We start from the raw sequence: 25,542 nt of genomic DNA, 5'->3' as shown, positions 1-25,542 counted from the left end.
GCACTGCCACTGGAATCCCAGTGAATTACAGTCAAAGCACACTGGCACCAGTCAAAATATGGGGGTATCTATTAAATGGACTTATGGATTATGTACTTTTCTGTGTATCATGTGTGTATTTTATACAAAGTGGAGTAAGACTTGGACCCAATGTTTTGTTAGCAATAATGTAGAAATATGAAAGCGGGTCTTGAATTTGACTTGCATTTTTTGGCCCTAAATTGTGCCATTTTTGTGTTTTATCTTAACATAATTTTTTCTCCAAATGTAAACAATGATAATTGACGTACCTCAAAGCTACATATGAATATGGCAATTGTGCATATCAGGATCTTAATGTTTTGGTTTAATGCCTTACCCACATTTTATGCATACAGTCTTATTTGAACTCTAGCTCACTATTATGATTTTGGAGTACTGTATTTGATATTATGAATGTATTTGTTAAAATGTTAACACTTGTATGCTTTAGGTATGTCTATTTTGTAATGAAACGCTTTTGTATTTAACTTTATCCTTCTCCTCTTGTAATTTACTGGGGGAAAATCTCTGCAATAAAAATATTTTGTAAAAAGATTTTAAAAAGTAACATTGGTAGTTACTTGCCACTATAAAACAAACTAACACACACATTAGATGATGTCATCAGTGACGTCACCAGTGACATCAACTGATCTCATTTGAGATATCATCTGTGATGTTATAGAACATGTCATGAGTGATGTAATTTGTGAGGTCATAAGCAGTGCTCTGTTAACTATAACTTGTGGATGTCTTAGTTTCTTTTTGTTTATAGCGTTAATGTTGTCAATGACAAATTCACCTAACTAGAACGCCACTTTAACCTTTGGCTTTTTGAGTGAACATATACATGTATGTATGTATGTATGTATGTGTATGTAAATATTACATATATATATATATATATATATATCTGTGTACTCGTCTCACAACACAGAGATTCTTCCCCAAAGTGAAGAGGCGTACCCACATTTTCGTGCTGAATATTTGTATTACTTTTTGCCCAGCACCGCCGCGACGCGTTTCGGTCCTACTCGGACCTTGAGCACATGACATCTTACATGGGACAGGCCACAAATTTAAAGTGACAGTGCATCTTGAGTGAATGAACATGGACAAAAGACTTACAATATGCCATGTATCATGATAGCTATAAAATACATTTTCTTTTATATTCAAAGTAATGTCCATCCTCTGTGCAAATCCTCAATAAATATATAAAATATTCATGATAAAACCAATTTGATTAGTTTAGCCAAAAGAAATTACATTCATCAAACATGATTAATTAAAATCTATGTAAAATTTCTTTAGATAGGCAATATTCCAACCCTTTCTCAAAGTTAATAACATGAGAAAGAAAAACCTTATACTATGTACAGTGGATAATGACAATTGACTATTGCAATGGACTTTTCATCAATGCTCAACAGAAAGTCATCCGCAAACTACAGTCTGTACAAAATGCAGCTGCAAGAATGCTTTCTGGTACCCCAAAATTTAAATCAATCACCCAAGTGATTAAAAACGATCACTGGTTGGCGGTAAATAATGAAATTAAATTTAAGGCACTTTGCATAGCCTACAAAGCCTCCCGTAAATTAGGGCCCCGTTTTCTCATCAATTCCCTGCCATTCTATGCCCCCAACAGAACCCTACGCTCTATGAATGCCTTGTTGATGACTGTGCCCTGGACTAAAACAGCTTCATGGGCTGACCGTCGTTTCACCGTGCCACATCCAAACTGTGGAACTCACTTGATACGGACATCAGATCCTGTCCCACCCTTCTTCTTTTCAGAAGAAAAATAAAAACTTGGCTTTTTAATCAATAATCCCCATTACCACTTTTCTGGTCTGTCTTTATCCACAGCGCCGAGACGCCCTTGGGCATTTGCCTGCGCTTAATAAATTTCATAAATAAATAAATAAAATAAATAAATGGCATTGGCCTTCCTAAAGGTTAGATTGGGTGAACGTGTCAATTTCTCACCCAACGTAGGATCATTTTTAATGAGAGGCAAATTCTTGTTAATGATTTTCCTAATAGCATGATGTTGATTGCTAAAAGTTAGAATTAGCCTCAGCGGTTGTTTCTCACTAGGGGTGTCATTAGTTGTACTTTTAATTGTCAATGCCACAATCCTACCCTGTTCATTAGCCCTATTCATGACTTTATTGATCACTTTTAGACTGTATCCCCTCTCAATAAATCGAGAGCGACACTCTGACTGAGCTTTAAAACAGTCAGTATCAAGGCTGCATATTCTACTGATCCGCAGCATCTCCCCATAGGGGATGCTGCGGATTAGATGTGCCGGATGATTGCTTTCTGCATGCAGCACTGAATTTTCGGCCGTACTTTTTCTATGCAGCCTAGTATTCAAACAGTTCTCTGAGATAAAAATCTTCACATCCAAAAAGAATACGGATGATTTACTAATGTGGCTGGTAAACTTCAAATTCATGTCATTGACATTCAAGGAGTCAGCAAAAGTATGTGCCTCACTCTCTGTACCCTTCCATATAAATATATAATCGCTGTTGACCTCCAAATCCCACTCAGAGCTGACACGGGCCACCAATTGAAGTGCCCAGGTATTAGGTTTATTGTGGATTGTCCGCCATTGCGCGTTTCGGCCGCCTAAGGCCTTGATCACGACATATACATACATATGTTACCTACTGGTGGCCATCAGTAGGTAGTTATAGTTAGGATCTAGTTTACATAGGAAAAGTGTTTTTTTAGCACCAGTTGATGAATCTTCAGGAAGTGTTCTCCAAAAAGTATGCCATTGGTTCTTACTATGCATGGAAAGTTGCGGGGTGATCCATCAAATGGGGTCTGAGAAAAGGGGGCTATAAAAAAATAAATTGCGTTTCCCACAAGTCATTTCAAGTAACAATAACTCTTGCCCTAAGGTAAATATAACTTGCACCCTCTCCATGTACTGCTAATTACCTCAGTCATTACATTACTCATGACATTGTCTATGACATTGCTAATGTCACTATAACATTTGCAGTAAAATTATTGATGAGAAACTGCATTAATTTCTTATGGAAGGTTTTGGTATTCAAGTGGTTGGCCATGTGTTGTGCAAGTCACTAGAAAGTGTAAGATACTACAAAAGAGCAGTATGTGAATACTGAAAAGTAGTTACCTCACTCAAAAGTGTGATTCTACTTGAAAGAATCAGTTACCTTTGTAAATCAGGACCACGTTTGTGGGGTTTTTCTTATTATTACCATCCTCCTGCAAATATTTCAGTAATTGATCAGATAACACTCCAATTGGTTCCTTATTTGCACTAAGGAGAACTGGAGACTGACTGAGGTACATCTCAAACCCTTTAATCGGAGAAAGCAAATGGGTACTTTTAATGACTGCAAAAACATACTGTTGCCATCCAACTACTTCCATAGTATTTCTTAATTCTGTGTCTGTTGCCTTCTTTCTAGAAACCTTCTGGCCAAGAATTACACTGAAACACATTATTTGCCTGATGGTCAGCAAGTAACAACATCACCACTGATTTTGGTACTGTATGAATTAAGTTTGTTGACTTAAGTACCGTGTAGCTATGCTGAGATTATCAGTGCCATTCACTTAACACAATTCTGAATGGGCTCTTCCGGTTCATATATTAAATTATTTCATACTCTTAAACTTTTTCTTGGAAATGCAAGAAAGAGCTCTGTAATGTAATACTAATTTCATTATTGTGTGTTCTTCATAAGAGAAGTGATTGACTTGTTAATCAGGATTATCAGAATTCTACACAGGAAGCCTACCTTTTCTGAAGGTCTAGTGAGCAGTGGATTTGGTGTAGTGAAATGAAGGTGTACCCAGTAGGCACGTGGTTCAGAGGGTTCAAAGAATGGTTAAATGGATGAAGCATTTGTTGAAACTAAGAGTTGTCCTGGTTCCACACCCTGAAGTTCCATAATTGTGAAAGAACGATGAGAGTTACAATTTTACCAACCAGTGAAGTGCACAACAAAAGTGCCCAAAAAAGAGTAATATTTAATGTGCACTTTACGAATACCATTTATTCGATAATCCCAGTAGTAGAAATGAAAAGCACATAGATTTTTAAATGTTTCAGTAGACACCAGCATTTTCACAAAAACAGATGATCTAGGAGAGACTTCTAGCCACATATTCTTTGCCGTACAATATTCCTCAGTTTTAAGGCTGAATCTGGAAAATCTTGAGCAGTATCTCTGCATGGCATTAGGTATATAGACTCTGTCTCAGTACACTGACATCAGCTGTTTTCTTTCAATGCCCTCAGCACAGATCCAGAGAGATCCAACTCTCCACTTTCTGGAGAACTTTTTTCAACATTTTGTCAACCTTTTTTGAGACGTCTTCCAGTGTTTATGCATGGCCTAAAACAACCTGCAGGGTTTAAACCTTGTAGTTTGTGCCACAAGCAGATGTCTGTGACAGACCCTAATCTTGTTTGTGTCTGGTGCCTAGAGCTGGGCGATGAATCCAAGGCCAGAGGGGACTGCTTCACCATGAACCCCAAGGTGCTGCTGGAGCAATCCCTGAAGCTCCTGATCGCCTGATGCCAGTCAACTCTGTCAGGTCCTGGTCATGTGGAAGGTCACGTCGCTAAGCCGTTCATAGACTTATCATTGCGTAAGTCCCACAAAAGATTGAAGAACTCCAAGAAGTCTAAGTGCACTTCAGCTATACCATGCCTGTCAAAGTCAATGGATGAGGTGCGGGAACGACATCACCACTCTAGGCCCCACTTCCACGCATCAGCCGCAGAGCCTGCCTTTGGGTCACATACGCACCTCTCCAAATTTCCAGGGGCAGCCCCATCCCATCTATTTGAAATTCCTAATGCCATGCACCTCAGTTTTGGGCAGGCCGACTCCTCTGGAGTGCCTTTCGGGCCCCACGGGTTCAGTGAGTGCCGCCACTGTGTTTCTGCTGGCCATGTGCCATCAACACTAGTAGGCCACTTCGATCCAGTGCTGGTTCCAGACAGGCGTGGTCCTGAGACCGCAACCTTTCTTTAGCTAGTTCCAGTTGAAGTTACCGGCAACGCTGATGCCCCATGGCAACTATAACCCCATAATCAGAACCAATCTCCGTTACGACTGAAACCTGACCTTCAATGTCAGAACCAAGGCCTCCTGTTTTTTGACAGGCCCTGTGAAGAGTATGATTGAGCAGGATTTGATGATCAATATGGCTACCATAACTCCTTAGAAGAGCCGAAGGACAACTGGTATAAGGAACTGGCGAGTGTCAGTGGTCTGGACACCTCCACAGACACTAGCCTAGTCTCTCCTATTAGTGTGGCTACTGAGGAAGGCGCATTTTTTGCCATGGTGGTGAGGAGGATAACTGAGCACCCGGCACTTTACATTGACCTCTGTGACAGTCGAGAAGAACGTCTTGACGATGGTGCCTCAGGAGGAAGCCGCCCCCCACAGAACCTCTCCTCCCTTTTAATGAGGCCTCCATGGATGTCCTGCTCATTGCATGCCCCAAGCCCCTCACGGGGGCTCCTGTTTACTGGACCACTGACCACCCCCATCGCACTGCTCCTCGGAACCTAGCTTTTCTCACGCGCCACCCCACCACGGAGAGTCTGGTTATCCAGCTCCAAGCTCCTCCAAAGTCCAGCTTAGTGAGTTCCCTACCACGAGATAGAGAATCTAAGAGGCTGGATACCTTTGGCAAAAGGGTGTGCTCTTCTGCCAGCCTTGTGCTGCAATTGGTAAAAAATGCATACCTCTTGGGCCGATACATCAACACAGATTGAAATTCTGCTGCACAGTGTTGCCCATGTTCTTGGAGGATGCCCAAGCCATGCTGACTCAGGCTATTGCTGATGGTAGGGATGCAGCAATGTTCACCATTGGCTGCGGGCTGGATACAACCGACTCACTAGGCAAAGCGATTGCATCATCAGTGGCACGCCTGGCTGAGATCTTCTGGCTTTTTGGGTAGATGTCTAATTATCCCTTCAATGGCATCCACCTCTTTGGCTATAACGCAGATTCGGCACTTAAGCAGTTTAAGAACATCGGACTTCAGCCCGGTTGATGGGTCTCTTCATGGCCCCATACCAACTACATTCTGATTTTGGCCCCTTTTGTGGCTACGATAGTGGCTACCAGCCATGTCCATTCCAACCCAGCCACCAAGCGCACTGGTACCCTAGCGCTTTCGTGACCACAAACTCGGTTCCCACAAGCCTCATGGGACACATAGTAAGAGGTCTGACACCCCCCATCTGTCCGCAACAGCCTCAAAACCCCTTTAGTTGTCCCTCTTACCATCATAGGCAACCAGTTGGAGGCAGTATCCGACATCACCTGTCCTGCTTGCAGTCCATAACATTGGACAAGTGCAGGTTCTTTTGGCCAAAGGAGCTATTGAGAGGGTTCCAACATCAGAAGCAAGTTATGGTTGCTCTTATCACTATTTCCTCCGCCCCCCCTATTTTAGACCTTCACCCTCTCAAAACTTTTTCCTGAAGAAGGAGAAATTCAAGATGCTCACGTTGGCTCAGGTTCTGTCTGCCATGGACCATGGAGACTGGATGATAGCGCTTGGAGACTGGACCATAGACCATGGACCATGGACCATGGAGACTGGATGGTAGCGCTTGACATGCAGGACGCCAACTTCCACATTCCCGTCCTGCCTTCCCACAAGAGTTACATGCTATTCATGGTGAGCCACAAGCATTTTTAGTTCACTAGGCTTCCTTTTGGCTTTGCCAGTGCTCCTCAGGTGTTCACCAAGGTGATGGTGGAACTGGTCTTGGATTTTTTGTATTCGGTTCATGGAGGACCTGGCTTGGCAGTTCGGGCTGGACTGTACGAGGATCAGTGTCGAGACTGATTTGCCTAGGTTTGGGTCCAAACTGAGGTGACATGGTGAGCAAAAGAACAATGGGTTGGAACACTATCCAAAGCTATTGCCAATGGTTAGACTTATTGCATGCAGCCTCCCATAATCTTTTGTGTGGTTCATGTACTTCCCTAAGTCGCATAGGTATCCCCTGATGTGGCTCCTGCGATCACTGTGTCACTGGAACCAAGCTGTACCTAGCTGATGAGCCCATAACTAAGGCAAAACAGATCTTGGGTTCTTTTGTTCTAGTTCAGGGAGAACCTGGTTTGGCAGTTTGGGTGGAGCTGGGTCAAGACTGATTTGCATTTGGCTGGGTCAAAACTGAGGTAGCAAAGTGAGCAAAACAACGTTGAGTTGGAATGCTACAAGAGCTATTGCCAGTGATTAGAATAATAGAAAAATATATCTTTATTGGCATTTTGTTATCGTATATAACATTGTATAATGAACACATTACATTTCGTGTTACGTTTTCCTTTGACACTTAAAATACAGCATATGGCGACAATATGCAACAAAAGTGAGATTTGTAGGTATCTGCCAATGTGGGGGTGCAAGGCATCCCCTTAGTGTCCAGTGTACCCGAACCACCTCACTCAATGCGTCCACTAGTTATATCAGCTTGCGTGTCCCTCATGACAAGTGGCCGCAATAAGTGGTGTGTCTCTTTCTTCTGGGGTCATTACGATCAGGTGGAAGTGATGTATTGCCATATAATGGTCCTGTTTAGAAAAGCAGAGCAGTTATACAACTAAGTAGACATTAACTAGATAAGCTCAAATAGCACAGGTTAGGTGACCCAGGTTGTATGTGAAAGGCGGTTTAAGGGTGGTGAGAATTGTTTAATGCTTTCAGGTCGAGGCAGACCCGACCTGTAACTTTGTCGGATGTAGTCATGCATTCCATAAAAATATAAAGAAAGGAAGGGAGGAACCCAAGGACTCAGAAAAGGGACAGGTAGTGTAGCAAAGAAGTAAAAGTGAGTCCCTATTTGAAAACACGTATATGTATGGGTCATGTGTTGGATAAACCACTATGCAGTACAGTTAGTAATTACGGTTATGCGAAATACAAAATATGATCAGTATCAGTTAGATGTAAAAAGCAAAAATCACATAAAAACAATAAACAAACTGATATGGCAGTATCAAACATTTATTACAATTAAAACAATATAATCACATGTGGGTTTAAAAACTTCCCAGCTTCTTAGTACATTATTATCGGTATACCTCACAAGAAAACTACATTCCATATCATAGCTCTTGAGTAGGGGCGGGGGGGGAGTTGAGAAGGTAATTAAAGTTGCCCTGTACTTCTACCATGGTTTGCCCGGTTCCATCCCTCTTGTTCTCAATGCCTCAGTCCGTGGGGGACCCACTGTCGTCATCCCCTCTAATGGGATTGGCTTGTGTGCTCCCAAGTAAATAGTGTCTTTCCAGAGGTCGGCAATTGGATATCCGCGTAGACCCTTTAACTCTTTCCTATATAGTGCTCTACACTCAGATCCAGCCCATATAGACACCTCTTGTATCCGAGTATTAATCTGTGGCACCGTTTTTAACTTCCACAACACCCCAATTCGTTCCCTGGCCAGCGCCAAGGCCAGGTATGTAAACCTATTCCCCACCTTAGGCATAGGTGGTCTGGGAAATAGTCCAAGCTGGCAGATCTCAATTGTTAAATTAAGGGTACGTCTTAGCCAGTGCTTCTTGCCAAAAGCCTTGCAGCTTTTCAGAGCCCCAAGTCATGTGGTGGAATTCTGCGTCCAACTGTTTGCATCTCAGGCAGCCTCTCAATTCTCCGCCAAAGGCAGAAAAAAGACAGTGAGGGTTCAGGTAGGACATATGGATATAATTAAATTGGATGTATTGCGAGACATTTTCTTAGGGAATTTTTTTGAATTTTTTTTGTTGAAAATTGTCTTTTTATTAAGCATCAAGCATAACCAAACACAAGACCGTCTCAATGGTACGAGAGGCGGGCAATCCCCCGGGTAACAGCAGACATAGCTATGAAGGGTTCAGCTTCGCAAAGTCTCCAGGCGAGGCCTCGGCCTATACAGTTGAGTGATGCTTATTTTCCAAAAAACAAAGAACTCCCCCCCCCCCCCCCCACCGCCAACCCAACCGCCTCCCCCCTCCCTCCCTCCCACCCACCCACATCCGGTAGTGACAAAATAACAAAAGGAATAGATCAACATTACACATCTGAGACAAATGCAGGTGACAAGGTAAGCACTAGTGGAGACATATAGACCAGCCTCTTAGACTTTCAGGGAGACTATCAAGGCCCATCAGTCAACATCGAACTGCTAGAACTCAAAGAGATGCATAGTCCGAACAGTTGGGGGACATACCGCAGAAGGCAGGCCCTGGGATAGATAGGACACCAGAGGACTCCAGCGTAGGGCAAAGTCTTCATAATCAGTCTGAAAGATGTCCGCCAAGCGTTCCAAGGATATGATCCTCCATAAACGAGCATGCCACAAGGAAATAGCTGGAGCCTCGGGTTTCTTCCAAGCAGCAGCCAGCGTGAGCTTGGCAGCACCCAAACAAGTCCACATAATTGCTTGGTACACCTTGGTTTGTCGAAGCAAGAGGGTGTTTTGAAGCCCGAGAAGGGCGAAGTCAATGGAGGTTGGAATCGGGTAACCCAAAATATCTTTTATATTAGAGAGTATCTCATCTCAAAAAGGACGAATCTTAGGACAGTCCCACCAAATATGTCTAAAGTCTCCCTGGAGGCCACATCCCCGCCAACACAGATCGGAGTTGTCTGGAAAAATACGCCGAAGCTTAGTGGGGTAGAGGTACCAGTCATAGAGAGGTTTATAGTGAGCTTCTCGAAGAGACAAGGAATGGTTGTGCTTGCAAATATCTCTCCAGACCTGAAGCCATTCCCTCTCATCAATTTCCCTCCCCAACACCCGCTCCCAAAACTGCATAAATCTGGCCCGTGGGGGAAAGGTAGTGGAAAGCAACATCTCGTAAAGGGCCGAAATGGCCCCCTTAATGGACCCCGCCCGCAGGGCCACAAATTTCTCCGTTGCCGTACGTTCCCTCAAGGCAGCCTCTCGAAAGGGAGGCATCAAAACCCAATGTTTATGCTGTAAGTAGTGATAATATTCACTCTGTGGCAGCCTGGTAGTACAAGGTAAAATCAGGTAATGCCAAGCCCCCCTGGGCATGCGGGCGCCGTAGGACATGAAGAGGGAGGCGGGCCCTTCCCCCCGGCCATAGGAACTTAGTGAGCAACGAACGGAGGGTTGGTAGGAAAGGGCCATTCAGTTCAATGGGGAGTGCTTGGAATAAATATAAAAATGTTGGTAAAACTGACATTTTAATAGCGTTAATCTGTCCCAACCAGGAAATATAAAGAGGTGACCAACGTTTGCAGTCCTGTTGGAACTGGGCTAGAAGAGGTCGATAGTTTGCCTTGTAGAGGTCGCTCAATTTAGCCGTGAGGCGAACTCCCAGGTAAAGTAAGGAATGTTTCGCCCATTGAAAAGGTGTCGTGATTTTAAGCCGAGACACCTCTGCAGGAGAGAGGGTAAGAATAAGTATGAATGATTTCGAATATTTCACCTTAAAGCCGGCCACTTGCTCAAAGCTATGCAAGTCACTCTGCACCACTTGTAGCGACTGTATCGGGTCGCTGAGAGAACGGAGGACATCATCCGCGAATAATGAGGCTTTATGTTCCACGCCGCCAAAAGGAATGCCCCGGATCTCGTTGTTAGCTCGAAGTTTAAGTGCCATGGGTTCTATGCTTAAGGCAAATAATAGAGGCAAAAGGGGACACCCCTGTCGCGTGCCTCTGCTCAGGGCAAAAGGGGAGGAGGAGCAACCATTAACCATCACTCGCGAAGTAGGCTGACAGTAGTTGGCCTTCACCATGTTGATAAAAGGGTCCCCAAACCCAAGCCTCCGCATGGTTAGAAAAAGAAAAGCCCGATCGACCCGGTCAAAGGCCTTTTCCGCGTCCAGACCCACCAGCATCGCGAGAATCCGAAATCTCGTGGCCTTCTCGATCAGATGAATGGTGCGTCGGAGATTATCATGGGTCTGTCTGCCTTTGATAAACCCCGACTGGTCGGGGTGTATGAGGTTGGGCATCACCACTTCCAGTCTTGCCGCTAGAATCGCAGAGTAAAGTTTGGCGTCCAGATTGAGAAGCGCAATTGGCCTATAAGAGCCAAATAGTTGCGGGTCCTTACCAGGTTTGGGGATGACGGAGAACACAGCCTCCCCCATTGATCTGGAAACTTGCTCATCAGAGGCAACCGCCTGAAACAGGGCCATGAGGTGAGGAAGAAGCTCCGCGGAGAAGCATCTGTAAAAATGAGCCGTAAGGCCATCCAGACCCGGGGCTTTGTGCAGTTTGAGATGCGAGATGGCCGCTCCGAACTCTTCCTGGGTGATGGGGGCATCTAACGCCAGCGCCGACGCCTTCGGTAACTGCGGGAGGGCCAAACTATCTAAATATTGGTGCTGTCGAGACGCGTCCGGAAAACTACCCTTATACAGTTCACTATAGAAGTCCCCAAAAACATTGGCCTTAGCAGCATCTGAGTGGGTGATATGACCCTGGCGGTCCAGAATCCCCCCACTGAAGTTCTTTTCTCTTTGGACACGGAGCTGGCGGGCCAGGTGGGAGCCCACCTTGTTGCCATGTAGAAAGGAGGACTGACGGATCTTAAGTAGGGTGAATTCCGCGCGATTGGCGTAGCTAGCTCGCAATTTGCCCCTAAGCGCAGTAAGCTGCCTCTGTAGAGTATGCGTTGGATTGGTCTTATGCGCACGTTCAGCTACCCCCAGTTCTTCCTCTAAGGCCTGCCTTTCCCTCACCCTTTGCCTGTTTAAATTGGAGTTTAATTGGATGCATTTCCCCCAAAGCACTGCTTTATAGGCATCCCAGTTATTCTGGAGGGTCGTGTCCTGCGGGTCATTGTGCGAGAAAAAATCCACAATGGCTGCTCACACCTCATCCCTGTCAGCCGGGTCTCGAGTTTAAGCTAGCGGGAAATACCACCTTGGAGTTCTGTGTGAGGGCCCATCCCAGCGGAGACCCAGGGTAATCAGACTATGGTCCGATTCTAATATTGGCAAAATCTGAGCAGCCTGGAGAGCCCCCTCTAATGCCTGACTAACAAAGATATAATCTATCCTTGAGTAGGACCTATGTACGTGAGAAAAATGTGTATAATCTCTGGTGGTGGGATGAAGTGAGCGCCAGAAATCAAGGAGCGCCAAGTCAGCAAATTTTTGTAGCACACTACGTGGGAAGGTACTGGGAGTCGCCCTGTTGGAGCTGGAACTGTCCATGGATCCCTGCCCGGTAATATTAAAAACCCCCAACAATACAATAACACCCTCTGCAAAGCCGCCGATTAAGTCAAGCGCCTGGGAAATAAATGCAGCTTGGCCCGAATTAGGCGCGTATAGTGAGACAAAAGTACAGGACATGCCTCTCAATCGACCCCTAACTAAAAGCAGCCTACCCTCCTTATCAGATTTAATTGACTCAAATTGGAAATTCGCTGAAGCATGGAACATCAACGCCACCCCATTGTGCTTTGAGGCGGCAGAAGAGGTATAGATCATTGGGTAACACCTATGATGCAACCTAGAGACCTTTGTCCGTTTCAAGTGAGTTTCCTGCAAGGCCACTACATCAAATTTACGATCAGTCACATACTTCCAAATCTTTTGGCGCTTCTGTGGAGAATTTAACCCTTGGACATTCCACGAGGCAATGGTAACCATTACGCTAATATGCCCCCTCCCCGCTCAGGACTCGTCTCAGGTAGCCCCATCTCTTAATATCAGCCCCTGTACCCCAGAAGAAGGACCCCCACCACCGTCCCCTCGCTACACTCCGCTTCGCTGGAAACTCAACCACCTGTCTCACAAAGAAACACCAACAAAATACAAAAAAATCGAACCCCACAGTCACCACCGGAGACCCCCCTTCCAGAACCACTCCCCAACCACCCCATTATCCTAAAGCCAGAGGCTCAGAAGAACCTCGGCAAATACTCCCCCTTGACATAAAAGGAGGAATACTGGGAATCCCGGACAAGGCCCAAACCCCCCGACCGCAAAGCTAAGATAATCTGGGGAACAGTGCCAGAACAAACTTGCAGACAAAATAAAAACCCCAGTGTTCCTGGGATGACTTATCAAATGTGCAGCCAGAAACCGGTCCTAGGATGCTTGATTCCGGTCCAGGGAAGACATGGCTTGGCAGTTCGGGCTAGACTGTTCCCATGAGGCACAGGGTCGAGACTGATTTGCATATAGCCATGTCTGAACTGGGGTGGCTTGGTGAGCAAAATAACGATGGATTAAACCCAGATCTGTGACTGGGGGTGAATGTTTTGCCATTGTTCAACATTCCGTCCATCATCTTGTGTGTTTTGCCTTCAACCTGTGAGCACGCCCCTCTATTCGGAGGAACCAAGGCGGCTGTCAGGACTTCAGTGACTCAAAGAGGCCATGAAGTGATAAGGCAGGCGTGCAGAGCCCAAGAACATAGGCCCCACTGCCTTCGAGGCTCCAAGCGGTCATCCGGATGGGTGGTGAGAGCCAAAGAAGCTCCAGAGTCCCCTTAAGCGCCACAAGTGCAATGAATCTAAGGCACCTAACAGGCTCAAGTGAATCAAAAAAGGAAGTATTGGGGCCAAGAACAACAAAGCCAGCAAGCAGTAGTCACCTCGGGCCCCAACCAAAGACCCAGGCAATCAAGGAGGCTTCAATCTCCCTGGATATGCGGAAGGCCCATAGGGCATGGAGCAGGCAGTTCCAAATACAAGCGCAGAGCAATAACTGTCAGCGGCATCTGGTAACTGTGTGCCAAGTATTCGAGCCACTCCGCGTGGCCCCGTTGCTTCTGAGCCTCCCGTGTTGACTGAATCCTCAGGAAGTGGGAGTCCCAAAACCTTCAGATGTGGTGGGATTTGTTACCAAACTCGAAAATGAGACCAAAGGGGAAAGACCATCTATAGCGGATCTTATCTTCCTGTAATTTAGTGGTGATAGGACGCAGCATCTGTCTCCAGGCCAGAGTCGCAGCCGCCAAATCCCGGTAAAGAGAGCTCCTATGTCCCTGGAAGGACACCTCCTCCATCTTCCTAGCCGCCGAGAGAATAACCTCCTTGATCTTGAAGGAGTGCAGCTTAACCAGGATATCTCAGGGACGCTTGCGGTTCCCCGTCTGCAGGACTCCCACTCGATGCACCCTATCAATCTTGATCTTCAGTTGCTGAGGTGCGAGGATTTCAGCAAAGAGACCGGATACAAAGGCTTCCAAGTCCGGCCCCCCGCCCCTTCTTCCAGATTCTGGATACAAATGTTCTCTCTCCGGGACCTGTTCTCCAGGTCTTCCACCTTAAGCTGGGTCTGCTGTAGCTGAGACTGAAGAGACTGTTGAACCTCCTGCAGCATGGCCTGGGTCGACGTCAGGCTCTGCACCTGGCCCTCAGCCTCGAGGAGTCGGGATCCCACTGCGTCCACAATTTGTCGCAACTATGTGAGTTTCTCGGTGAGGTCAGCCTTCAACTGATCCACAGAGGATCGCAGATCGTGTTTAAATTCTCGGCAGAGCTCCACCTTAAACTCCCGCAAAGTAGCCACCAAGTCCTCGAGAGTGAGCGCCATATCTTGGGAGAGGGCAGGGTCCTCCCGGGAGGCTGCCCGTTCAGAGGACCTGAAATACGTGGAGACCTTGTTGGTCTGCTTCTTGGGAGGCATATGGACCCTCCCCCTGGTGCTGGAGGACGCCTGCCGGAGGCCCCGGGTGCGCCAAAATCAGGGGGGACCGGGGCCACCTCCCAGGAGAGAGCTGGAGCATCTGGTTGACGAGGCCCCCTCAGCAGCTGCCCCCCAAGCACAGGGGAGCAGCCGTGTAAGCCCAGCGCTGATTCTAAGTGCTGCCATAGAATGCCCGTAGATCGAAGTGCGCCCTCTCTTCTCAAGATCCTTGGCCAGTCTACCACCGCTATGCCCATGGAACGTCAGCCACCTTACACGCCTCGGACTGCCACCACCATCAACAGGACTTCCAGCACCACCATATTGGAATCAGGCTTGCCAGTGCGAAGATGCAAAAGCGCCAAATATAAGCAATGCCCCCTGCAGCTCACAGAAGGTCTCCTCTGCTTAGGCCGCTATCAGGGCTCTCCACCACCGCCCTCGAATGCAGTCTGCGGCATTATCAGGCCCACCTTGCCACCAGCACATTCAATGTCTCCCGCATCACCATGTTTAGGACAGGCAGACAGCATCACGGAGGCGCGGGAGGGAGCCACCAGGAAACGCCGCCCGGGACGCGGCACAACAGCGGAGACCAACACATCTGCCAGGTGAGGGGGCCCACGTCGCTCCCCCCCCACCTCCGCTCCTCACCCGATGCACCGCAGGTCTCTCCAGTCTACGGGCTGCTAACGCCGGGCAGACACTGCCGCCTCACTCATAGCGCCCCGGCGGCCACGTAACCATCGGCAGCCGCACCCCTCTGGGTCATCGTCGAGGGGGGGGCACCCCTCCAGCAAGCATCTGAAGTCACTCTGGATCATCTGAGTGACCGGACACAGTTTGGGCCCGCCAGCTCCACACACACAAAATGGCGCCGGGTGTCCGCAAGGGCCGCCGAGGCCCCTCTCCGATTCGCACCTCCTTTAGCAGTCGGGCTCCCAAGGGTCGTCTGGCATAGCAGCGACTATTAAAAATCTTCGGACACCAGAGGAGTGCCGTCGGCCATCCCCAGAGTGAAGGTAAGGCCTTTGCATGGTCGGGCGGTCGCGGAGCTGAGCGATTTCACGACCGCTCCGCCATCTTACTTGGCCACACCCCTGTCTTAGGGGATTCTAACACTGCCCCATTCTGCATCAGTGAGTTCACTATCTAAGAGTCTCCCATTTACCCCTTAGTTTCAGCAGCGGGCCAAGTAAGCCTCGGGAAGGGATGCATAAAACCATTTGATTGGGTGGCCAGCTGTTCCCAGTGTGACCAGGGAGTAAAGCACCGCATGTGTTCCCGGTTCTTTCCTGTTCCTACCACAGTCGCCCAAACGTCCGTACCAGCACCTCGTATATAATGAACTGATCTGGCGAGAGTCCACACCCGTCAGCAAGCTCTGCAAAAGGGAGTACCATTTAGTCCTGGTGGCAGTCCCCCTCCGTCTCAATCCTGGCCTCTGTCCAGGGTGCTGTGGCTCTCCATAAGGCAACCCCACCAATGGTAATGCCCAGGACTATCTCGGGACACCTGGCAGTCTTGTCGTGCAGCGTTTCCAGCACTGCAGGGCCGTAGTTTGCAGCGTTGAGGTACATTGGACTTTAGTCCACTGATTCAGGAGTTTTGCCAGCAAGAGGCGTGGGTGCTGTCCTAAGTCTATCAAGTAAGTCCCTTTATGGTTCACTCCCTCCAATCTTTGAGCCACCCACTGCAGCTGTGCAGCCAGTTGGTAGAATTCAAAGTCCGGCACCCCTTGTTTCCCTTCCTTCATGGGGCATCGTAAGATTTGTAATGACCCTCTTTGTCTCCCTTTTGCCCAGATAAGATCTCACACCAGGGCATCTAGTGGCCAAAACCAACGTGCTGGCATTAGCACTGGCAGATTAGCAAAGAAATATAAGAGTTGGGGTGGCATGACCATCTTGATTAGAGAGACTCTGACCATCATAGGAAGCCGCAGGGAGCTTTAGAGCAGAGCAAACGGATAGCCATACCCAAGTTGCCCTCCTTCAGTGAGTGCAAAATCCAGATACCCAAATATTTAAATGTATCGGGTGCCCAATTGAGATCAACAGGAAGCTCCCTGGGTCTTCAGTCTCTACTCGACTTCCACGTCTGCGCCAGGCAATTTGTCCACCGTTTGTCCACCGATTGTCCGATTTTCTGCACCGCAGTCCCCCACTTCGCCCTGCAGAGGTGGCCCAGTGATCCTGAGACCGGGTGCGGCATACAGGGTGCAGCAGTGGCAGTGGGAACAGTGTAGGGCTTCTCCAGGGCTTCCCCGGCAGAGCACGGAGCACTGCGGAAGGAGGTCCGCTTCCTGCCTACAGGCTCAGGAGCTGCTTGCGGATCACAGGATATTCAGGACATTAAGGCTCTATGGCACCAGCACTGGATTGGAACGTACCAACAGGCACCCTCTAAACTCGGCAGAGCACAGCACAAGCAGATACAGCATTGTCTTCGCCACGATCACCAAACCAGCCAACAAGCCAGACCCTAGTTGCTCCCCTCTGCCCTGCTCACCTATCCCCACCTAATCTATCTAAGGGGGTGAAGTCGAAAGCGGTAAGGTGGCAAGGGGAGGTGGATGCTGCAGGAAGTGGGGGACTGATTTCTCAAGCAAGAGAGCAGTGCGGCGGCGGAACCCCCATCTCGCTCCCATTCGCTCCCTGGGACTGGAACTGCGACCGCGACTGCAACTGTGATTTGGTGCAGAGCCATGGAGGACAGTGGTCAGAGAAAGGAGACCGGGGGTTCTCCACACAACAAGAACCCACCGATTTATTTCACTCCTGGCCTGGTGCTTCCCCACCCAACCACACCGACCGACCGCACAAACCCAAGGCGTGGTGCCTCGCGGCAGCTTTTATTGGCTACAGGTTACACACTACATTTGCCAGACAATTAATAGGGGAAAAAGGACAAAGGGATAAAAGGACAAGAGGACAAAAGGGCATAAGAACAAAAGATTTTAGACAAATAGACAAAAAGACAAAGACGAAGCTAATAAGGCTGCTCCCATCTCTGGCTAAGGCTCGGCTAAGGAGATGAAGAGAGAAGGGGGGAAAAACTGGAAAAGGGGCATTGATAACAGTCTCAACAAAAACCACAACCACAGCTACAGCAATGCGATCGGGGCAGTCAAGGCAGCAGCAGATGGCATTTAACCCCAACAAAAGAACTCTGAGGACAACTAAGAAGGCATCCATTAAAGGAAGCGATGATGACCAGATGAGTATGAAGTAGGAGGACATCCCCCTGATCGCACCACTTCTCACCAGCCCGCAGACCCTGACAAACATCATGGCAAGTGGGGCAATCAATGTTCCCACCTCGACCAAATCAAGTCGCCAACCAAAAATATATACTAAATTCTTCTTTATGAAGGACGCACGCCAGATGGCATATCAGAGGGCACAAAAGCAGCACCTGAAGATAGACTGTGGAGAGCCATCAGTCACCGGTAAAAGCCATGCAGCAGGTCTAATAGATGCATGCAAAGAAGAAAAGATCCAAGGAAAACAGGCATTTAAGCTAAGATACTTGGGGCCATTCAGAGCCGGATATGCCCGAAAATATTAATAAACGGAATGGGAGCGAGAAAGATGGCCTTGGACAGGCCACGAGCTAAGCAGTGGCAACAAAAAAGGAAGGGAAAGAAGGGAGAGAAAGCACCAACAATCATGTCCATCTCAGGGACATTAAGGAAGAATCCTTGGACAGAAGGTCACCACACCGAACGGAAGAAGAGGAGGAGGAGCTACAAGAACACAGGCAGCTCCCAAACAACAACAAAACCTTAAGCGGAGGAATTGTACTCCCTAGACTCCTTAAACTATACAAAGCTCTGCCGGAGGCTAAAGTGGAACCCATATTAGAACAGCATTCCAACCCCTTAACCACATCCGGGCAAGAGCTTATGGAGGCCCCCGTGAGTAATAAAGACCCCTATTATATGCCAATCAAAATGGCAGCCAGAAAAATACAAACCATTCCTCAATTGTCAGCGCAAGAATGGCCTGCTCGATCAACCCCGGAACTAACTTGGACATGACATTGCCCAAGCCCAACCTAACAGAAAGACGCAAGGGGCACTAACGTCAACAACTCAGGATACGGAATCAGAATCATTGTACCTCACACCAGAGGAATGAGAGGAACTGGTAGCCTCATACTCCATCGACCCTGGAGGTGAACCACAAGGAAGAAACATCAGCTCTCCAAAACCCAACATCGAAAAGGAAAAATTGCAAGAAAAAGAAGACATCTGGACAACACTTTTGCACACAATGCAAATGTCTGTTAATGCCATGCAATACCTATCAGATAAGATGGATATCGAATCACCAACAGCATTGCACGGATTTAACTTGCACTATTTACCAGGTATAAAAAGTGCCAAATTCGGCCACAGCAAGGGAGGCCTTGCTACATATAGCTCTATAAGGAGCATCTATGCAGTGGACCCAATGCCATACAATCAAGAGTCTCCCAACGCAATGCAAGCACTCCGAATTACCATACAGGGTACGGAAAAAAAAGCATATAATACTTGTAATCTCTATCTACATCTGCATGATAAAATTGATAAATCATTGATAATAAAGGCAACTACACGGCTCAACGTGAGACCATAAAAAAGAGAGGAATCACAGCAGTGGCACTAAGGAACCTAAAAAATAAGATCTCTGGACCATGTTTCCTGCCTCTAACCAGGGTGATACAGGTAAAACTAATACCATCTATCACCTACGGAAGCAAAGCCATGAGAGGGAGAGATGCTCAAACACTGAATGGCACCATAGCAAAAGCTTTGCGAATGATCTACAGTTTACCAGGAAATACATCATCCGCACAAATGAGGCTAGAATTCGGGTTACAAAGACAAGAGTTGTCTCGCGTAGGAGCATTTATTAACAAGCATTTGCAATGCAATAGGTCTCGCAGTTACACAAGTTTAAGCTATTGGCATTGTAAATGACAATGTCTTTTATTTATCTTTTAAAACGAAAATAAAAGGCATTGTTATTTTCAACGTCAATAGCTCAAGACTACTCGGAGCTCTGCAGTGGAAACATTAACTCACCGAGCATTCTCACTGGGTGTGTTATCCCGACGTGGGTTACACACAGAATAATGCAACAGCTGCATTTACCCCTCAGGCATCTTACTGGCATTGGAACTTGTAACCTGTGGGTTAGCTTAAATATCTCTGCTATAGGTGCATGTATCCCCTCCGCTATCTTACTGGAATTGTAATTTGTGACCTACGGGTTAGCTTGAAGACAACTGCAGCACGTGCATTTATCAATTCAGGTATTTTACTGGTATGAAGCTGTAACCTGTGGGTTTGCTTAAGTATCTCTGCTACAGGTGCATTTACCCCATCCGCTATCTTACTGGTATTTGAACCTGCGGCCTGTATCTTAGCTCATCCAGTGCATCGAGCCCTGTAGCTCTTATTATTTCGAAACAGTAATGTTACTGGGATGGAATCTGCCATTTGCAGGTTATTTACCGCCATGGCGTATTCACTCACAAATCTTCTTTACTCTAACTGGAACCTGTGGCTACATTTTATTCACATAGCTCCGCAACCGGTGCATTAACCCTACAGCTATCGTCATGCTAGAACACTTGACTTGTAGGCAACGTACGCTGTGCGCACAGACCAGCATTACTTGAATCAGAACACATGAAACACAAGTTACAAAATAAACAAGTAAAGCAAACGGTCCACTAACCACCTTGGCCACTTTGATGAGATCAGAAAAAATGCGCTGAAATTTGCAGAGATCTCAGCCCGCGGTGCATTATCCCACTGTGTTGTTGTCGCATATATGGAACTCTTGCCACAGAGCTTTGCAGTGGACGCACGTTGCACCAAGGCATCTCTCGAACCCAAGAGCAGACTGCCTCTCGGAGGCGCCAAATGGCCCCAATCTGTGGCCAATGGACCGCTCTGTGCAGCCCCGGGCAACCCTTGCGTCGACACCGACTGAAAAAACATACGCATCATGGCTGTGCCGGGCCGCCGCGCTGCCCGCGACGACCCGGAAGCGGTTGGGAAGCCGGCCAATGTCAGCGCGGCCCCAACCGGAAGTCCCGCCCCATCGCGCCGAGAGCGAGAGAGAGCTGCCCGAGGAGCCACGAAGGCTCCGCATTGAGTCCCGGTCCCGAGATGGGGGACCGGGTGAAGAGCGGCCGGGCGCATGGGTAAGGCGGGGCTCTCATGTGGTGAGAGAGCCCCGCAAAGCGCTACCGCCACCCAGGAGAAGGAGCCGCCGCCGTGCACCGCCAGAACAGGTAAGTTGAGTGAGAGGAGGGGTGAGTGGGGGTGGGGTGTACGCGTGCGTGTGTGTGTGTCTGTTTGAGTGTGTTTGTGCGTGCGTCTGTCTGTCTGTGTGCGCGTGTGTATGTTTAAGGGGGGGTGCGTGTGTATATGCAGTGTGTGGATGCCTTTGTTTGTGCGCATGCGTGAGTGACGACGTGCGCGCTCACGAGGTGCAATCTCCAGCAGGAGACGCTCGTGACAGTCTGCTGTGCTGTCCACATTCCCCGGAATCCCTGCAAAGTGGCGACATAAGTAGTCTCGCTAGACAGCAAAAAGCTTCGCTTTTTGCTTTCGTCTAGGCGAGACCTAAAAACTGGTATACAATCAAAAGAGGGCAGCCCGATTCGCTAAACGCCTACCTGTGGAAGGAACTACAAGCCACAGAGACCTGCCCAGCCGGACACTATTTGGACACTGCACTTGATCAGTTGGGGATACAGCACCTCTGGGAATCATCAGGGACCTATGCGAGTTTAAAAAAAATAGTAAACAACATTGTTAAAAAAGAACCATCATACAAGACAAAGCCCATCCTGTCAGAACGTGCACATGGCTGGCTTACCATAAAGACTTTAAATCAACTATCACCTCAAGCATACCTCCACAGCAGCCTCTCTAAAATCCAGAGAAGTTTCTGAGATTCACTCTAGGCTTATTACCATCTGCATACCACCTGCCGCTGTGGCTACGCCCTCCGCCGCCAGCAACCTGTCAACTCTGCAGGGAAGGAGAAGAGGACATAGTGCACCTCATCAACATATGTAGGGAAGTAACACGGGGTGCCGGTCCTTCCTCAGACCACTCTTCAATAAGAAACATATACGGACCTGTAGGCAAGCGGTGCTAACACGCTTCTTCGGTGAGGACATCCAACAAAGCTGTTGCCTGGTAAAATTCTTAACCGCCACTGAACTCAGTATCAAGAAACAGCCTGATTGCTTGGGAGGTGGCACTTCAACTGGGCTGAATCCGGTTCCCTGACCCACCTTGCGCAAGACTCTGACTGTATCTCCAATATATCGAGAACTCCAGTATAGTTGAACCCTGGCACACCTTGCACTTAAATGGATCATCCAACTTTGAACGGTCGAAGGAGCAGTGCACCTGCGCCACAACAACTCTCCAAAGCAGCAATCGGGCCGGGAGCCTCACGCTGTGGAACGCTAGCACTGAATATTCAAAATCAGCTGTTAATAGAAACCTTTTCCTATTTTGCACAATTAGTTCTTACTATCTTTCAATCGTTTTAAATGTAAGCATTTTATCTTGGTGCAAAGGTCTTAATCAACCATGAAGATAGCCTGCTGTACCCTTAGAGCTTAACGTTGAACACCATAGTGGGTTAACTTTTGCTGCACGGCACTGAGCCAAAAAAGTTGCTGTTGTACTCTGCACTTTCTTCTGCACACTCTGGCACCTGCTAAGATTCTGACTAAGGAGGATAGCTTATTTTCTGCATTGCTGCTAAACATCTGTTTACCAAAGTCGTTAATCTGGACTTTGGCCAACTAAGGTTTTGGGGGGCTCACTTTAATGTTATTTTATTGTGTTTTTATTGGTGGCTAATAGCCTTTTGAATTGCTGCTAAGATTCTGACTAAGGAGGACAATGTACTTCCTGCATTGCTGCTAAACTTCTGTTTACAAAAGTCGTTAATCTGGACTTTGGCCCACTACGGTTTTGGGGGGCTCATGTTAATGTTATTTCATTGTGTTTTTTAATGGTGGCTCACAGCCTTTTAAATTGTTGTCCTGGAAAATGACATGAGATGCACATTTGTAAAGATTTTAATTAACTGTACAATAAACACTTACTTACTTACCCTGGGTCTTAGTAAGCGGCTAGCCACTGGAAACAGGTATGTTTTGCGCCAGTTGATCCGTAGGCCCGACAGTGTCCCAAAAGCATCTAATAGCCCAAAAGCAGTTCTCGCCCCCTCACAGCGTCACCCAGGCAGCTCATATCATCCACCTACAAGGAGATGACATGGGTCCTACCACTCAACATCAGACCCAGGCCCTCCCCACCCTGGTGAAAGAGCGCATCCAATGGCTTTATCGCCAACGCGAACAAGAGAAGAGATAGGGGGCATTCCTGGTGGGTGCCTTTTGTTATCACATACTGCAGTGAGATAGTCTTGCCTGTCTTAACCCGAGCTGTAGGGTGGGTGTATAGCAGTCTTACCCACTTCACCCATTCCACCCCCAACCTCAGTCTCTGCAAGACCTCAAGTAGGTAGTCGCAGCTCACACTATCAAACGCCTTTTCCAGGTCATCTGATAGAAAGGCAGCCTGTGGGAGAGACCTGGCCCCCAAATGATAAAGTACTGAATACAGTCTGTGCAGATTATACAAGGTGGTATGGAAGACGATGAACCCATTCTGATCAGGATGGATCAGCTGTTTCATATGCGGGAACAGTCTGAACGCTAGAATTGTACTTAATATCTTAAAGTCAGTGTTGAGCATGGACAGGGGTCTGAAATCTTTCACCACAATTACGGGCCGGACGTTTTGAGGGGAGGGGGGCGGGATCTCTTTTACATTTTGTGAGGAGTTTTTTAAGTGTCTTAGTCGTAGAGCCTCAGCGTACAGTCACCAGGTGGGGAGGCCAGTCCTGCTACATACTTTATATAGAACTCCGTTTGAAGGCAATCTGGGCCCGGTGTTTTACCGCCAGCCGTCCAAGCAATGGCCCCTTGGACCACTTGGATAGTGACTGGGCCACCCAGCTCTTCTGTAATATGGTCCTCCACAGTGTGGAGGCACAAGGGGGCTAAGAAAGCACAAAGTTTCACCTGAGGGTTCTCCTAGGGGGCGGTATATAGTTGTTTGGAATACCTCTGAAAGAGGCCAATAATCCTACCCTGCTTAAAGTCAGTTGTGTCTATTTTGGTTTTAATGCGAGTAATTGGGGAACCTTGGGTCTCTATGGATGGATTAGCCACGCCACCCGCCTCCCCCTCTTCACCCTGCACTCTATCCATGTATTCCCTGTAGTTGTGTGATCTAAGTCTCTCGAGGGCCTCATCATATTGTTTTTATGTGGCAAGTAGTCTTGTATGTGCCTGTACCCCCATTCCCTGCATGTTGTATAGCGTGCGCAGCTCTCCTTCTGGCTAGGAGCTCCCGGTGCCATTCTTTCTGTATTCAAGTCATTTGTTCCATACAGTGACCCCTCTGTATGCCCTTGAATGCCTCCCACTCCACCAGTGCAGAGGACGCCGAACATGCATTATTGACAAAGTACGTATCTACTAAGGATTGCTGGGAGTCCGCAAACGGTACATCCTCCAACGAAAGGGAGTTAAGTTTCCACGTGGGGATCGGCGGTCTTTGCCCATGGGGACGATATGACAGCAACAATGGGCTATGGTCTGAGAATGTCCGATCTAGATATTCTGTGTAGCCAATGGAGCCGCTGATGTCTGGGGACCTGAATGCATCCAATCTCGTGTGGAGTTGGTGTATGTGGGAATAGAAGAAGCATTCCATGTCCCCCGTGTGTTGGAGTCTCCAAATGTCCTGTACTTCCCAGTGGCCATCCACTCACGCAGCACTGCCATTGTCTTATTGGCCTCCGCTCCTGAAAGGTGGTGTGGGAGCGGTCCTGCACCACATCAGCCACACAGTTGAGGTCCCCTCCTAAAACCACATGCCCCACTTTTATGTCGGCTATACGAGCAGGGAGGTAGGTCATATAGACCATTTGGTTTTGGTTGGGGGCATAGAAGCATCATAGCCTGATCTCTTGGCCCAGTAATCGTCCCGCAAGGAGGACATATCTGCCCTCTTTGTCTATTGAGGTGCGCGTTACTTCAAAAGGGACCCCTGGTCGAATCCATATCAGAGCCCCTTGGGGGTATGCTGAGAATGTGGTAGCAAATACCTGCACTCTCCATCTCCTATGCAGTTTTTCTCTTTACCCCTGGATGAGGTGTGTCTGTTGTAAGAGAGCTATCTGTATACCACGTCGCTTTAGGTAATAGTGTATGCCGTGGAGCTTAGTCATTGACCCCATGCCTCTAATATTCCATGTGAGAACTTAAGTAGTTCCAATCTACCCCTCCCGTATCCCTCACCTAGGTCATTGAAAAAAAAAAGGTGTGGCCGCTTGTGTGTCAAACGAAGCATATGAAACCGAAGAAATACCAACAATCAACAACTCCCCAGCCCCAGAGCATACTGGCAATGGCCATCTGCCCATACTTGAAATGTTTTATTTTGGAAACTGATAAAGGCCTAAACCAGTCACAGTAAGAGCCTTTAGGGGGGCTCCTGACTGCACAGGTTAGCACACTGTGGTGCGCAGAGCGATGCTATGGGGAACAACATGGTGTGGAGCGGTGCCTTGTGCACTGGCCTCATCCAGCCAAGGTAAGTCATTTACGGATTCAAGGTGATGCCGGCTCCCTCAGAGGGTCCAGGTGTGCTGCCGTTCGTGGTGGGGACGCTGGCTATATGATTTTATCTGCGGTCTTCGGGGTCACCACTGGTAGATCAAGAGAGCTTCATCCGAGGAGTCTGAGTCTGATCCTTTGGTCCTCTTCATGG

At 47.8% G+C, this 25,542-nt stretch overlaps 1 protein-coding gene across 1 annotated transcript in view; it reads left to right on the top strand.

The window, feature by feature from the left end:
• The window catches only part of LOC144791758 (zinc metalloproteinase-disintegrin-like VLAIP-B), a 4,238,988-nt gene that overhangs the window by 185,245 nt on the left and 4,028,201 nt on the right, over positions 1-25,542 (top strand). Inside the window, exon 4 of the mRNA XM_078666527.1 lies at positions 3,483-3,561. Within this exon, the coding sequence (XP_078522653.1) occupies positions 3,483-3,561 (79 nt within the window). The remainder of the gene's footprint in view (positions 1-3,482; positions 3,562-25,542) is intronic.

The sequence above is a fragment of the Lissotriton helveticus genome, chromosome 11 (genome assembly GCF_964261635.1).
Source record: "Lissotriton helveticus chromosome 11, aLisHel1.1, whole genome shotgun sequence".
NCBI lineage: Eukaryota > Metazoa > Chordata > Amphibia > Caudata > Salamandridae > Lissotriton > Lissotriton helveticus.
This window is presented reverse-complemented; position numbering and strand designations above follow the sequence as displayed.